The 14,169-nt window shown below is 51.3% G+C and overlaps 6 protein-coding genes across 6 annotated transcripts; 4 read left to right on the forward strand and 2 right to left on the reverse strand.

The window, feature by feature from the left end:
- Positions 1–33: 33 nt before the first annotated feature.
- BU25DRAFT_447251 (tRNA methyltransferase complex GCD14 subunit) lies at positions 34–1,606 on the forward strand (the record flags this gene model as incomplete). Its single annotated transcript, XM_033709534.1, has 1 exon — positions 34–1,606. The coding sequence occupies exon 1, from the start codon at positions 65–67 to the stop codon at positions 1,604–1,606; it is 1,542 nt and encodes a 513-aa protein (XP_033563427.1). The 5' UTR covers positions 34–64.
- Positions 1,607–1,689: 83 nt separating this feature from the next.
- On the reverse strand, positions 1,690–3,777 carry BU25DRAFT_18613 (uncharacterized protein). The gene is made up of 3 exons (XM_033700968.1): positions 3,656–3,777; positions 3,588–3,599; positions 1,690–3,522 (listed from the first exon to the last, which is right to left on the reverse strand). The coding sequence occupies exons 1-3, from the start codon at positions 3,731–3,733 to the stop codon at positions 1,774–1,776; spliced, it is 1,839 nt and encodes a 612-aa protein (XP_033563428.1). The 5' UTR covers positions 3,734–3,777; the 3' UTR covers positions 1,690–1,773.
- A 533-nt stretch (positions 3,778–4,310) lies between these two features.
- Positions 4,311–4,538, forward strand: BU25DRAFT_337558 (uncharacterized protein; the record flags this gene model as incomplete). The annotated part of the gene is made up of 1 exon (XM_033702680.1): positions 4,311–4,538. A coding segment is annotated over one exon (228 nt), but the record flags the coding sequence as incomplete, so codon positions are not given.
- A 1,095-nt stretch (positions 4,539–5,633) lies between these two features.
- On the forward strand, positions 5,634–5,915 carry BU25DRAFT_409142 (uncharacterized protein). Its single transcript, XM_033705991.1, has one exon. It carries the CDS (start codon positions 5,656–5,658, stop codon positions 5,893–5,895), a length of 240 nt encoding a protein of 79 aa, XP_033563430.1. The 5' UTR covers positions 5,634–5,655; the 3' UTR covers positions 5,896–5,915.
- Positions 5,916–8,603: 2,688 nt separating this feature from the next.
- Positions 8,604–9,585, reverse strand: BU25DRAFT_465330 (uncharacterized protein). The gene is made up of 2 exons (XM_033710650.1): positions 8,806–9,585; positions 8,604–8,756 (listed from the first exon to the last, which is right to left on the reverse strand). Exons 1-2 carry the CDS (start codon positions 9,142–9,144, stop codon positions 8,736–8,738), a joined length of 360 nt encoding a protein of 119 aa, XP_033563431.1. The 5' UTR covers positions 9,145–9,585; the 3' UTR covers positions 8,604–8,735.
- Positions 9,586–10,920: 1,335 nt separating this feature from the next.
- Positions 10,921–13,539, forward strand: BU25DRAFT_447254 (uncharacterized protein; the record flags this gene model as incomplete). The annotated part of the gene is made up of 5 exons (XM_033709535.1): positions 10,921–11,347; positions 11,422–11,809; positions 11,883–11,956; positions 12,011–12,048; positions 12,559–13,539. Exons 1-5 carry the CDS (start codon positions 11,020–11,022, stop codon positions 13,537–13,539), a joined length of 1,809 nt encoding a protein of 602 aa, XP_033563432.1. The 5' UTR covers positions 10,921–11,019.
- Between the last annotated feature and the right edge of the window lie 630 nt (positions 13,540–14,169).

The raw sequence follows: 14,169 nt of genomic DNA on the forward strand, positions 1-14,169 counted from the left end.
AAATTATTCTTCGAGCTTCACATGAGCGTAGAGGTGATCGATATCTCTCGATCTACAGCGAGCCATGGCGCCTGTCATATCGCCCTTCCTTGATCCGGGAACACATTCTGCAGCGCACAGTCTTGGGATAGTACAATTGCGCCGCGACCACCTCATACCAGCTGTTCTTGCGCCGAACGGCGATTCAGACTATGCAGAAGGAAAGGTCGAGAACACACGCTTTGGCTCGTTCCCCCACAGCACACTTGTCGACCAGCCATGGGGTACACAGGTGCTAGCATCAGTCGTCGACACAGGCTCGAGAGGGAAATCGAAGAAGCGCAAGAGAGACGGGAAGGATGAGGGCGCAGAAACACCCACAACAGATGCTACAGAGACGAAGAAGGATATCGTTAAAGCAGCAACAGCCAGCAGCGGTTTCGCGCATCTGATACCGCCAACACCAGAGACATGGACCCTCTCCCTCCCTCACCGAACCCAAGTAGTCTACACCCCAGACTACAGCTACATCCTCCAGCGCCTCCGCGTACGACCGGGCGACCACCTCATCGAGGCCGGCGCAGGCAGCGGCTCCTTCACGCACGCCGCCGTGCGCTGCGTCTACAATGGCGCACCGGGCATGGAAGACACATCCTACGCAGCCGCCGACATGGAAGAAGAGCTCAACGCAATCGGCACCGTACCCAAGAAGCGCAAGCACAAGACCCGCTACGGCGGCGTATACAGTTTCGAATACCACGAGCCACGCGCAAAGCAACTGCAGCACGAAATTGTCGAACACGGTCTCGATCCCGTAGTCACAGTGACGCATCGGGACGTCTATGGCGACGGCTTTAATTTGAATGACAACACCAGCCCAGAGGCCGACGCGGTGTTCCTCGATCTCCCAGCGCCATGGCAAGCGCTCAAACATCTCACGCGCACACCGCCCTCCGCTGCGACTGTGCAGGCAGTATCTTCCGACCCGTCAACGCCCGCCGAATCCTCCCAACAAGCGATGGGGAAACCGTTTGTCTCGCCTCTCAACCCTCGCAAAGCGATCCGCATATGCACGTTCAGTCCCTGCATCGAACAAGTCACCAAGACCGTCGCAGCGCTGCGCACGCTCGGATGGCTGGAGATAGACATGGTCGAGATCCAGGCCAAGCGGCTCGAAGTGCGCCGGGAGCGAGTTGGACTCGCAGAAGAAGGACTGCGCGGCGGAAACGCAAGTGCAGCGACGGTGCAAGAAGCAGTGCAGAGACTAAGAGACGTAGAGGGGCGGGCAGCGGCGTTTCACAGCCAGCAGAAGGAGAAGCAGGAGGATATCATGCGGCGGGCAGAGGCGCGGAAGAAGGGGAGGAAGGGTGAAAATGGGGATGGAGAGGGAAGTGTGAAGAAGGAGAAGAAAACTCCGATCGGCAAAGAAGGGTTGCCGCCGAGTAAACATGATCGACTGGACAAGGCGAAGAAGGATCTTGAGACTAGGGCGCTGTATAAGGAGGGAAGACTGATACATCGTACGGAGCCGGAGTTGAAGACGCATACTTCGTACCTTGTCTTTGCGGTGCTGCCAAGGCAGTGGACGGCTGAGGACGAGGAGAAGGCGAGGAAGAAGTATGTGTAGTAGTCTCACGACGGATTGTGCAATGAAAGATACCCAGATGGACACATGTGTTCAAATTCGAAGTGCCTACGTGTTGCTGCTATGCTCAAAAATTGCTAATCGCTAAGACCGTACACATTACCCTCCATTTGCGCCATATTCGAAATCATCCAACACTAGCACTTCAATTAGCCCCAAACAGCATCCCTCGCCCTATGACTCCCATCCTTACTCGGCGGCGTCGAAATAAGGTGTGTCCAAGCCTCCTTCCCATCAATAAATAACCTATAATTCAAATGACTCTGCTCCCCATGGACCGGCGTCGTAATCTCGACAGCGCCGAACTTGCTGTTCCCATCCGGCAGATACTTAATCGTGACATCCTCATCATCAATCTCCTTGTAGGTCCGGATCGGGAGGTAGAACATGCTGAGCGGACTCGTGCTGAACTCGTGCACCGTCGCGCTGACCGGCCAACGGGAGCCTGGCGGTGGTGGGAAAGATGTGGCAGCGAATTCGTGGCGGTCGCCGCTGAGGACTACGACGCCAACGCCGTGCGTGGAGGAGAGTGACCAGGCAGCTTCGAGGACAAGACGCCGCTCGACGAGGTGCCCGCCCCAGGTGTCCTCGGAGCCGAATTGCCAATTCTTGGTGAATGGGATGCCGGTAACGATGATCTTCCAGTGGACGCCCCTTGGTGGCTCTTTGTGGATCCAGGTGAGCAGGTCTTCGAGCTGGGTGGCGCCGAGCATCGTCTTGTTGGGGTCGTTGGGGTCTTTGTTGGCAGGACTGCGGTACCGGCGTGTGTCGAGGAGGAAGAACTCGGCTGGGCCTTGTGTAAAAGAGAAGTAGGTGGCACCCTTGCGGTGGGCAGGTGGGTTGGCGGCAGCGTTGTAGTGCGTGAAGGCGTCGTACGCAGGAACGGCCACGCCGGTCATGTTGCTGTTCCAGTCATTCTGGATCTCGTGATCGTCGATGACGTGGATCCAGGGCAGGTTATCGCTGACTGCGGGCCATGATGGCGAGGAGTAGACTTGGCGGTACTCGCGCCGATAGGTCTCTGCGTCTTTGCCCAGCCTGTGTGGTACGTCGATATAGATGAAGTCGCCGAGGAAGAGCATAAAGTATGGCTTCAGCTCGTGTAGCCAGCCTGCGAGGTGCTTCATGCCTGGGAATTCGAGAGGATGCTGGAAAGGTGTATAGGGCATTCGAGGCTTGATGCAGCTGGAGTGCACGAACGTGTACTTGTTGTCTTTGAAGGCTGAGATGTGACCAGGGCGCGGCGCAGTGGTAAAGGTGCCGGTCTTGTTACCATTCGATGTGTTGATGATGTACTCGTATGGCGTATCGGAGCGTAGATGGTCAAGGTCAATGACAGAGGTGAAGTCGGTGTCGTTCGTCAGCCATTGCTTAGGCTGGGAGGCATACAGAGTCTTATGCATCCAAGAGCGGTTCATCTCGTCGATTGAACGGTACATAACCTTGACATCGTGTGTATACGGCTCTCTGATCAGAACCTTTGCGCTATGATCTGACACGTACCCAATGCGTCCGAACGACGCGTTGTGGCAGTCGTGGAGCAGAGGCGCGCGGTAGACGACATCGAGTGCCATAGCGATCAGCGCCATATTGATACCGAAGGTGATCCAGCTCCATAGCGCCGATGAGGGGCTGGGAAGACCAGTGAGCAGCGTCCTCAAGATCTTTGGCTGCCTCTCCTCGTATTGTATCGTTTCCTGCACGTCGAGTTCCTCCAGCGGTCCATCTTCGGCACCTTCGATAAGCTCGGCTTCGACGCTCGGGTTGCGTTCGATAGTGTCTTTCACAATGATGTCCAGCTCATCTGAAATGATCTTGTACTCTGCTGTGTCCTGGAAGCTAGTGAAGAAGGAGGGAATGTAGATGGCAGTGAGCGCGGCGGCAAGCGGCGGAACGATCTATAGAACTGCGGTCAGTCATGTTTCAGATGAGGCGCAGCGATGTACGAGGAGGTAGTACTGACTGATGTGGGAATCTATAGCAGAAAGGTTAGCGATTCGCGTTCGGTACAAAGCAGCTTATGGTACTCACCCATCGCAGGAAAATCCAGATGCTCAGTCGCAGTGCGAGAGAGCTGATGACGGTGAACACATCGCTGACGGATGCCATGGCTGCTAGCCGGATATCGTAGCTTGGCCGTGCCGGCGTTGGTGTTTTGGTTCGGAATGCGCTCCAGCTCGTGATGGATAGCTCCGAGCTTTCAAAACACCAATGACGTCGATCTCGATCATCACGCTAGTGGGCCGCCGCGGGGGACGCGTCGAACCTTCACACCTACTGTCATCAACACCAATCATTGATGTCAGCGACTTTTCAGAACTGTACCGCCGCTCAGAGCTCTACGACGTGTGCTCTCGGCGGACGGTTTTCTGATCGAGCAGCTGCAGGCCTCCACGAGGCGCAGTCGCCTCAAACTTGATGATGTCCAATTCGACCTTTTACCTGCATCCGCAGACTTATCAGCGTCCAGAAAGCAGTTTCCAGCGAGAGGATCGATCATCTGAATATCCTGCCAATAAACCAGAGGACAAAGACTGATGCATTGTATTCATAGAGAGCTAGCGGTCCGTGTACGAGTCTCAACAACGCAAAACGGCACATCCGTCTTCTTCATCTACAGCCATCCGTCAAAGCAGGTTCTGGAGCTAGCCACGACGATTAGATCCGGTGTACCTTCAGCCTCGCATCCCTTACTGGCCATCCGTCCTATGAAACGCTCTCGTACGTTTGGGGGGGCCCCAAGGTCACCGTTCCCATCACGGTGCACGATCACTCGTTTCCAGTGACGTCCAACCTCCACTCCGCCTTGCAACACCTACGCCACGAAGACAAGGAGCATGTCTTGTGGGCTGATGCACTCTGCATCAATCAAGACGATAAGCGCGAGCGCTCCAGCCAAGTTACTGATATGTGACACATCTATTCAGAAGCTACGACGGCCCTCCTTTCCTGGGTGAAGCCTGGGAGGGTCTGATGTTGTTGTCGACTTGATCAAGGCACTGGCCACAGAACCTTTCCTCTCCCTCCACCCTTCTGTTGAGCCGAGCGTCTCGTCGCAGGGCTTCAATCTGAATGACTTTGACTTACTACGGCGGATCTTTAGTTTCTCCATCTACCTTAGTTGAATCGCCTTTGGACTGTACAAGAATACATACTTACTCAGGAAGCTATATTTATATGCGGCAACAAATTATTCAATGGGGCCTGGCTTACAGCCTTTGAGCAAGGCATGTGGGGTCATTTTGATCGTTGCAAGACAACCTGCAGGTTTCCCATGGGGTACCGGTTCGGCGAGGCATGGTCACTGGCTTGCGAAGAGCTAGCTTGCTTGACACTATCTGGAGCCCCGATAGCTGAGGATGGTCCGACTTCGCAAGGGTGCTGGTGTCATTCCAATTTCGCGAGTCTTCTAGACCTTTAGACAAAGTGTATGGACTGCTGGGCTTGGGTGACGATTCTGTCCGAGCAACCGTCCACGTTGACTACAATCATCTACCAAAGAATGTGTATGCAGACGTGGTCGCAGCAACGATCAAAGAAAGGAGGGATCTGGATGTGCTAAATCTCGTGTATGGACCGCGCAAACTGGCGTTGGTCAATCCGTCCTTTGTTCCCGACTTTGCCGCTACACGCTATAGCACGGGAGAGGCGGTCTATCTTGAACGGTACTTAAAGCTTCTGCACTACTTCGGTGCATCGCGGAAGACAGAAGCAAATGTGTCGCTCTCGGAAGAAGGCGCGTTGACGACTCCCGCTCTGCTCATCGATACGATCTTAGAATATAACCTTTCGAAGCAGTTACTTGGGACCAATGGGAACTAGTAGTCGGCATCGGTCACAAATTTGCCTCAAAAATAGACAGTCTGGGGCACCCTTATATTTCGAACTTTGAAGCTTTGTGGCAAACTCTATGTGGAGGTATCGCCTTCGGCTCTAACATTCAAAACGGAACCGCCGACCGCGTAGATAGCACACATCTACCGCACTATCAGAAACGGCATTCCTGGATTCACTCTGGGTCGCCGGCTCTTATGGGCCACGATATTGTCAACTTTCAAGTGGCTTTCCGAAGGGCATTTGCTGGACGCTTCTACGCATTGACGAAGAAGGGGTACATTGGACTTGTTCCGTACGCAACTACTTCGGAAGCCCGCGTAGCGACCATGCCTGGAGGCAAAGGGCCTTACATTCTAAGCCAGGTACCATCTACGGTCCTTATGCATGAGGAGGGATGGGATGGGAATAGGTTGGCGACAATTGTTGTAGTGTGACACATTGATTATCTGAGGTCTACAACATCGTCGAAAATCGCTCCTATAATGCGCCTGCTTTTGGAATCTTTCGATTTACTTGCCATTTGCGACCGGTGACGTCCCTACTATACACACTTTTCTTTCAAACGACTACACACCCGCAATATCGACAGAAATATCTTTCGACGGCTTCGAAGCTTCTCCGGCACCCTCACAGAGCTTGAATACGATGCGGGCTCCAGTGGGCTAGTGCCGCGCACAACGAATACTGTCAACGTCTTCAAGGCCATGAAGCGAACGTTGCGGCGTAATCACTAATTATTCATGCATCAGATCTATTCACAAGCTTCATCGGTACTCATATCCTTGGGTGAGGCATGGATCACTCCGAGGTCGTCATTGACTTCATTGAGCTTATCGGATCAAATGCAGCTCTACACTTCGATACTGTGCCTAAGTCCTACGATATTAACTTCAGATCCGGACTATTCCAGACGTCTTTACTAAAGTTCTTCTACTTGCCCTGGTGGACGCGCATCGGGGCCGCACAGGAGTGGGGACTCGCAAAACACACTGTATTCCTATGCGGCCAGAGGGAACTAGACGGGACTGTTGCAGAGCTTTGCACGGAACAGCTTTGCGCACGACGCGTGCTGCGCCACTAATAAACAATTCGATAAATACATAGTCAATGGATACACTGTCCACATACAACCATAGGACATTGAAAATAAGTTTTCCTGTGCAATCTGCCATCTGTCATGGCACCATTTCAAGAAGGCCGTTATGTGCCTTCCTGTTTTTGGTAACTATGCCTTCTATCAGGCTAGGCTTAGTCCAGATTTATTTGCTCTCTCTCTCCTTGTTGCATGAACACCAAACTGGAGACAGGAATCTGGTCTATGACCTTGACAGCATGCTGACCGCCAACAACGCCATGTTGTTGACTGTGATATCCTGCTGGTGCTCACCTTCCCACAGTTGTACGTCTTTATTGTTTGCTCTTTGTGCTTTCTCTACAACAATCAATGTACAAATATAGACGCAATACCTCTTCCCTCACAGACTTGACCAAGAATATGCATAAAGCAGCCAGGCTTATTAATCTTGAGGATTTTAAGAAGCATGCTTGGTAAGAGATTGCACCACAACCTCTCAGCTCTGAAGATATCAAGTAAGCCCTGATTACATCTAGCCATGACTCCTACAAGTTCACAATGGAGTAGACTGGTGAATAGCATATTTTTAGTTTTTTTTTCCCAACAGCTTCTAGCTTATTGAATATTAGAGATACGGCGTAAGAATAAATTATATGATAGAAGTGCACAAGCCTGCTCTACAGAACATGCCTCTAATTTCCTAATTTGGACTAATATTGGTAGAGATATGTTGCAAAAACTGTGTAACGGGGTTACAGTGCTGTAGTGAAGTAGGCTGTCACGTGCCCGGACGGTGGCGCTAGTCCATCGTGACGCTAGCGTGGCACGAGCGAGCGGGCGCATAGATAATGGGCCACACAATGGCCAGAGGACGGTAGCAATTAATCTTACGAGGCAACCCCCCTACTGCTACTGAGCTCGCTGTCACACATACCCTTACAAACTGGTACCCAACCCTGATCCCAACCTAACCCTAGGGTTCACTAACTGGGTATCTAAATAACTTATATATTATTGAAGATAGCTAATAGGTTATATAACACAAAATGCAGAACAAGAGTAGAGCTACAAATTGAGCTATAAATCACCTACTTTAGACTAGAAATTATAGAGATATTGCAGAAAAAGGGGAGATTTAAAGGGGGACCCGATGTGCCAGTCTACAATGGAGCAATGGTCTTAGTAAGTCTCATAGTGCACCGCTATTGTGAGGTCACTGTAGGCAGGCAATCAGACACAGGATGGATTGGTGCCGTCTGAGGGCACAGTATGCTTTAGTTCAAAGATTGGATCTTCGCCTCCAACAGGTCTCAATCAAGGGGGAGGATCTCGATGATGTACCATTTGGACAGCCCAACGTTCCTGTTGAAGCCGTGCTGCGATGCGTTGCAACAACTCATCCGTAAGGCCCGCCTGACCTTTAAGCACGTCAGGTGCTGCCTCACGGATGTAGCTGCGTTGTGCTTGAGCTGCGCGGCGATACGGTGCAGCAAGTCGGGTGGGAAGATCTCGCGTCGTTTTTTCATTTTGAGTAATATTGCAGTGTTCAGATACACACTGGTTACTTTTCCCAGCCAGAAACTAATCATGTCTAGAATCTTAGGCGTAATTGCGTCATGATGCAGATTCATCAGAAGTTCGGTTTCCGCACGCGCTGTAGATGCTTGACGCAGTGCACTGATCAGAACACGCTCTGGGCATTCCGGGTCTTTGGCTAAGTCGCTGTCGAACAACAGGCACTGACCCAATTTGTTCACCAGCCCGGCTTGGAATGTCGTAAGACCAGGATCTTCGCACTCGGTTTCGCTCAGGCAATGCATGACCAGGCGCTGATGCGTACTATACCGGAGATCCTATGGGTCCTTCTCAATCGCCCGGACAAAGTTTAGAGCTTGCCCATCAGCGTCGAGTAAGCCAGCGACGAACGCCAGAAGATATTGTAGCGAGGGTTGTACTTGTGCTCCTGAAGAAAGGTGTCAGGCTCGATCTTGTAGCGGTGTGGACCGCTGTAGAATACTGATAGCTACGGTAAACGATAACGTAGGACTATCGAGTCGATGAAATACTGCGCTGAGTTGCTATCTAGTGAGGAGAAGACGACTATATACTGACTCTGGAACGTGCTAATCCAGAACAGTCCAAGCAAGGGCAATAGGGTCTCGTATGGACCGGTTAATACAACAACATCATTTATTGCAACTACTGCAACACATTCACTAGCTGGCGGGTGTCAGCAAGGCAGGTAAACTATATGGTAATATCAACATACCAGCTGTGGTCGGCAAGAGAGGAACACAGGCAACCAAAGGAGAAACAGTACCAGTAACCAAGGCGAGAACAAGTCGAGTAGCCAAGCTAATGCCAGAGTTACAAGCCAAGATGTCAAAACCCATTGCGAGACTATCCAAGCTAGGCCGAATTTACGTAGAAAAACAGTTGTCCGCGGTTCCCAGAACATAGATACCTCGTAGCTGTGGTACCTTGCTAGCGTTATGAAACCCCTAGCAAGCTCGTCGAGCTCAGGTGTCGCACTCAGCGCGTGATCAATCAGTGAACTTACTGTTCGGTCTTGCAGGAATCTAAGGGCTTTCAGCAGGAAGCTGGGCATGTCCTTGAACGCAGTCCCTCGGAATGGTGTAGTTAGAAAGATGATGCCGCGTGTTGCCTGTGCGAGAGATTGCGGTTCATTATTGTCCTTGGCGCGCTAATTGTCGATCTCTAGCGCCTTAATCAAAACGATCCCACCAAGACACGAAGCGATGAGGAGAACGGACATTCTCTCATCTGACTCCCGGTGCTGCAAGATGCTATCGCGCAGAGCACGAGCACACTCTTCAATCGTCGATGGGACTGGTGCTGCTGAAGCAGGTCGGCTCTCCAGTCGCATGTGAAGATCCGAGCTCCACTTGTTTTCGATGGGAGCATTTTCCAGATCATATAGCCAGTTGACTTCAGGCCTAGGTCGAGTCTTGCAATTGTTTGGGGCCCTCCATTTCCACGTGTCCGGCGAGCTCGTGTCGAGACCGTGGGTGGCAATGATGTCGATGTCTGAGTAGGGTCCGCGCTTCTCAATGTCGTATTTCTCAGGATACACCTGGCAAAAGTGGAATCTTCGTTCCGTGGATAGTTCTAATCTTGAGCATGGTGTGTCCGTTGCGTATTGCGCTCTGGTCGATGCTGTCGCGCTGCATCTTCAGGGCGAAAAGTGCGGAGAAAGCACAGGCAAGCGACGATCGTTCCTCCGGTAAGGATCAGATAAAAGGCAATGGTCTATGCATTAAGGAGATGGCCTGGCTGAAGTTAGCTAAGTTCAGGCGTAGCCTGACCGAGCGCTGGGCGCTGAGCATGATGTTCTCCGGAGTAACTCTTGAAGCGAAACCCACTGTGTGATGCACCTTCGAGATGGTCAAGAGAAACGCTCTCGCGATGATAGAAAAGCGAGCGAATGCGCGGTGTATCAGCTGAGACATTTGCGAGATGTCCTAACCGTGGCTCCACGGAGTCAAAGAGTCAATCATAGTCATACTATGAAGAGCCACCTGTAGCAAAGCAATGTTTCTCTAGAAGCTGCATACCGTGTCAAAGGTTTGCGCAAGGTGAGGGAACACGGATGCGCCACGAAGATGATGGCCACGCGACGCGAGCGTACGGCTCGGCTCGGGGGGCGGAGCGGAAACGCGTTACGCCAGATTGACTCCAGGGCGCTATTAATTAGTGAACGGCAAGTTGGGGGCTCGATCATCACAACAACTTAGACTGCAACATTGTCAATTCTGGTCGTTATTGCAACGCAGAATCGCCCTATAATATGAGCATCAACTTCAGCCGTGGAGTATTGCACCGTTTGCCTATTCCCGCTTCCATCTGGGCGTTTGCACGTTCCTAGGTAAATACATCACGCAGCCTGATAGAACGACTGTCCATCGCTCCAGATTGCCTATGAAAAAGCCACGAAGCGTGATAAGACGTCTGTGGGCTGCGATTGGAAGTGGTTGTCATTCCTTCGGCCTATGGAAGGCTGGGTCAGAAGGGTGGCAGGATCACCGAATCTGTACCGTCAGGCTGTAACATTCGTGAGGCAGTCAACGTCAATCAAAGATAGGTAGTGCTCAGCACTGGCCCAAATAAGACAATGAGGATGCTCAACCATTTGCTCGCTTCCCAACTCGATGTGCAAGTGGCATGGATGAGGCAAAAGGCAATGGCGCAGGGGCATAACAACGAAGAGATGATGGTCAGCACATGCACACATCGGGTGATACCAACCGAATGGGCGGTCGCACGATGCGCCACCAGTGGGAAACGGGAAAACTATGCCTATGATTGGGCATGGAGACATCAATACAGATCTTCTTGAAGCTCCTATTGATATACGGCTCGAATCCTCACTTAGTAACCGCCCACAGCTTCAGGATCATCGGGCTGGTTCGAAAATCCATCACGCGTAACACAACAAATCTTCCGTACAGGCATATACAGCAAAATGGGCGGAACACCATACCCGCCGGGTTGTTGGTTGACGTACGGTAAGCCAGCAACGTACAAGATCTACCTACTCACAATGCCGACTTCAATGTTGAGTAAACATGGGATCAAGAGAACCCTCGACATGGTGGCTCACTGGGCCCTTTTGATCAATGGAAGATGCTACCAGTTGGGTCACACTCGCAACAAGGATAAGCCGTACAGCTATCAATGGGAATGGGAGCCCAACTTCGTGGAATACAGGAACAATCAGGGAAAGCCGATTGAGTACATGGAGGTGGGGTACATGGCTACGAATTATTCACATGAGTGGATCGACAAAGTCGGTATGTTCTTTTAATCCTACATTTCTCTATTCACTGTTTCGACTTGTACGAAAGCTAACGCATTGGCGGCATAGCGGAGCTGGTTTGGGAAAGGTCGCTCAACAAGAAATACGCTTACGACGAATATAACTGCCAGGTCTTTATACGCCTGCTGGTCGAGCTGATCGGTAATCAAACTACCAAGACCCAGTTCCCATATTGCCTTGATCAGATGGTAAAGGGAGCTGGCAACACCAGAGACGGAGGATTCTTTGCATTCGCCGCCGGTGCGACCTTGATTGCTGCAGGCGCTACATTCATGGGAGCCGATGGTGGCGCTACTGCTGCCGCTGGGTTTGCACTCGCGGCGAACACGACGCTGAGGTCGACTGCATGGCTCCTGACCGAGCGGGACAATCGAGCGAAAAAGATCAAAGAGGGACAAAAGGACATACGGAAACAGATGGCAAGAGACGGAACACCGTTAGTGGAGACTTAGACGGGGAGGAGCCCGCAGAGTTAATTGATTCATAGAAAAGGCTGTATACTTACGTAGTTCCACTGAAGGATACTACATCTCGTATATCATCTTTATCACCATTATGCTATTTGTTATCGAGAACCTTGAATGTCAGCTCGTTGCATATCTAGATAATCGGCAAGAATGGTTATGAATAGCCACAGGTATTCCCAGGTCGATGTCTAGCGCATCTGCCGATCGAGTATGAAAACTGAAGGGGGCTGCAGATAGCGTAGGTTCAGGCCCCCAGAATTTACAAGGACCACCCTTGTCGATCCCCTCCTCGACACAGCGCATAGGATTTGCACTTCCTGGATCCGACTCCGCGCCACCAATTATACTCACGCTAGCACTGTGCTGCCCGGACATATGCTCAGCCTAATGCTCCTGAAGCAATCCGTCGTTGCATCCAGCAGTTGTAAGCTCTGCAGTCCACGTTGACATGCGGCGACCAATAAGAAAGGACACGATTCGCATACGCTCTTTAGCGGCTGCTTATGTCGGCGCCATCTGGCGACAATCGAGTGGTCGCACAATCAGGGGTTGCGTGCAGCCAAACATTAAGTACACAATCACGGACGCTATCTATCGTGATCCTCCAGCGTACCGCTAGTAGGCAACTCAATGTCAGGTTGTAGAAATCTCCCCTTCACGCCAGACGCCTCATTTTTGGACCCAACAGACATCGCCAATAGCTCTACTCCGACTATAGCCAATGTATCGCCGTCCGAAAACCAGCAATCGAACGTGTGCTCAAAAGGTCATTCTGCCGCCGATTTTCGACAGCACTGAGCAGATAGCTGTTCTAAAACACGATGATACCACCGAGCTTCTGAGGTACTTTCGAAGTGAACTTGATGTGAGCAAAGTCAACCACATGAAGAATCATTTGTGGCTTGCAGGACAACATAGAAGCTGTCGCCCTTTGCATATGCAAAAAGTTCTTGGTCGCGAAATAGTTGTGGTAGAAATCTGCCATCTTCATCTTACGTGGCGGGATGCAACAATATTCATCAAACCCTGTCCCGATTTCCTACTCGACCACAGCACCTGGAAGGCATATCTTTCTACCGAAGAGGAGCTCTACCGCAACGCACTTGGATTCCTCAGAACCTATACCTCGCTCGTGCGACGGAAAAGCGATCTCAAAGTTGCACACGAGCTGGGACTTCTGCCTGCGACCCTTAGGTGGGCGCGGTGGAACCGATTAAGCCGTTTGATCGTGGGGACGCCTTTCGAGGAGTTCGTAAAGGAGAAGAACGAAGAGAGCGGAGCAGAAAGCAAAGTGTATGATCGGTGGTGCTATGGGGAGCTTCGACTCGGACGACTCAACTGGATTCATCGCCTATGCTTCTGTAGCGGGCGCGAGCGTGGTCAATTTCAAAGAGGATTCTTCAATCGGTATCAGAATTATCGATCTTTCCTCGACCGGAACATTACCTGGCTTACGGTTTCAACGGTATACGTAGCCCTCGTTCTCACTGCGATGCAAGTTGGGCTGGGGACTGATCGCCTGAACAACAGCGGCAGGTTCAAGGACGCGGCGGTAGGGTTTACGATCTTTTCAATAATCGCGCCGCTTACAGTCATTGCCTTGATTGCAGCAATTATGCTGTACAAGTTTGCGGACAACGTGCTGTACACGATCCATAAGATGAGGACTCACAGAGCACCATTAGAAGAAGAAGCTTGACCGCCGTCATCATGCTAAGGGTTCTCTGAGGAAAATCACCGGGATTAGCTGCAATGAGCTGCTTGAGTTGTGTCAGATTGCATGCGTTCTATCGCAGCTGCGTGACGAGTAGGTTGCAGACATGCAGAGAGGTGGCGGCGTTCGCAGTGCGAAGTGCGGGATGAGATGGGCAATTAACGACTTCGCTAGGCTGAGAGGGTGAGGCGAGGGTAGGGATAAGCTGGTTGCATTTGAAAAGCGGTCGATGCATATGAGCTTTTGCACTGCGCAAAGGAGCGTTGTACTTTAGAGGATTATCATCAAGTATAGTGTAGATGTGTTGATTTAATGCACCCGGTTGAAGAGTGCGTTTCGGGGTCATAAGGAATTCTCGACAGTGAGCGCGGTCATTCGCCCACTCGCTCATCACGAAAGGGATAAGCTCCTTTGAATCCTAGATTTTATATCCCTGCGAATCGGCCTCCTACTTTTCCTGTTCTTAGTTAAATATCTCCGTTATCTTAACAGCCCTAATCGTCTGATCATCATCTAGATAAATTATCTAAACGTTTTCGTGTTTCCAAGGCCATTAATCTATTCCCTAAACCTAGTGCTATGCCCACATGCCCTCCGCGACTACTAAACAGATTT

This window comes from Macroventuria anomochaeta (assembly GCF_010093625.1).
Source record: "Macroventuria anomochaeta strain CBS 525.71 unplaced genomic scaffold BU25scaffold_10, whole genome shotgun sequence".
Classification (NCBI taxonomy): Eukaryota; Fungi; Ascomycota; class Dothideomycetes; order Pleosporales; family Didymellaceae; genus Macroventuria; species Macroventuria anomochaeta.

Excerpts from the sequence above, each read along its gene's own strand:
- BU25DRAFT_18613 (XM_033700968.1), bottom strand. The coding sequence starts at position 3,733 with ATGGCATCCGTCAGCGATGTGTTCACCGTCATCAGCTCTCTCGCACTG.
- BU25DRAFT_409142 (XM_033705991.1), top strand. The coding sequence starts at position 5,656 with ATGGGCCACGATATTGTCAACTTTCAAGTGGCTTTCCGAAGGGCATTT.
- BU25DRAFT_465330 (XM_033710650.1), bottom strand. The coding sequence starts at position 9,144 with ATGCCCAGCTTCCTGCTGAAAGCCCTTAGATTCCTGCAAGACCGAACA. Across the intron at positions 8,757-8,805 it reads TCTCTTGCCGACCACAGCTG|CTAGTGAATGTGTTGCAGTA; the intron begins GTATGTTGATAT and ends GACACCCGCCAG.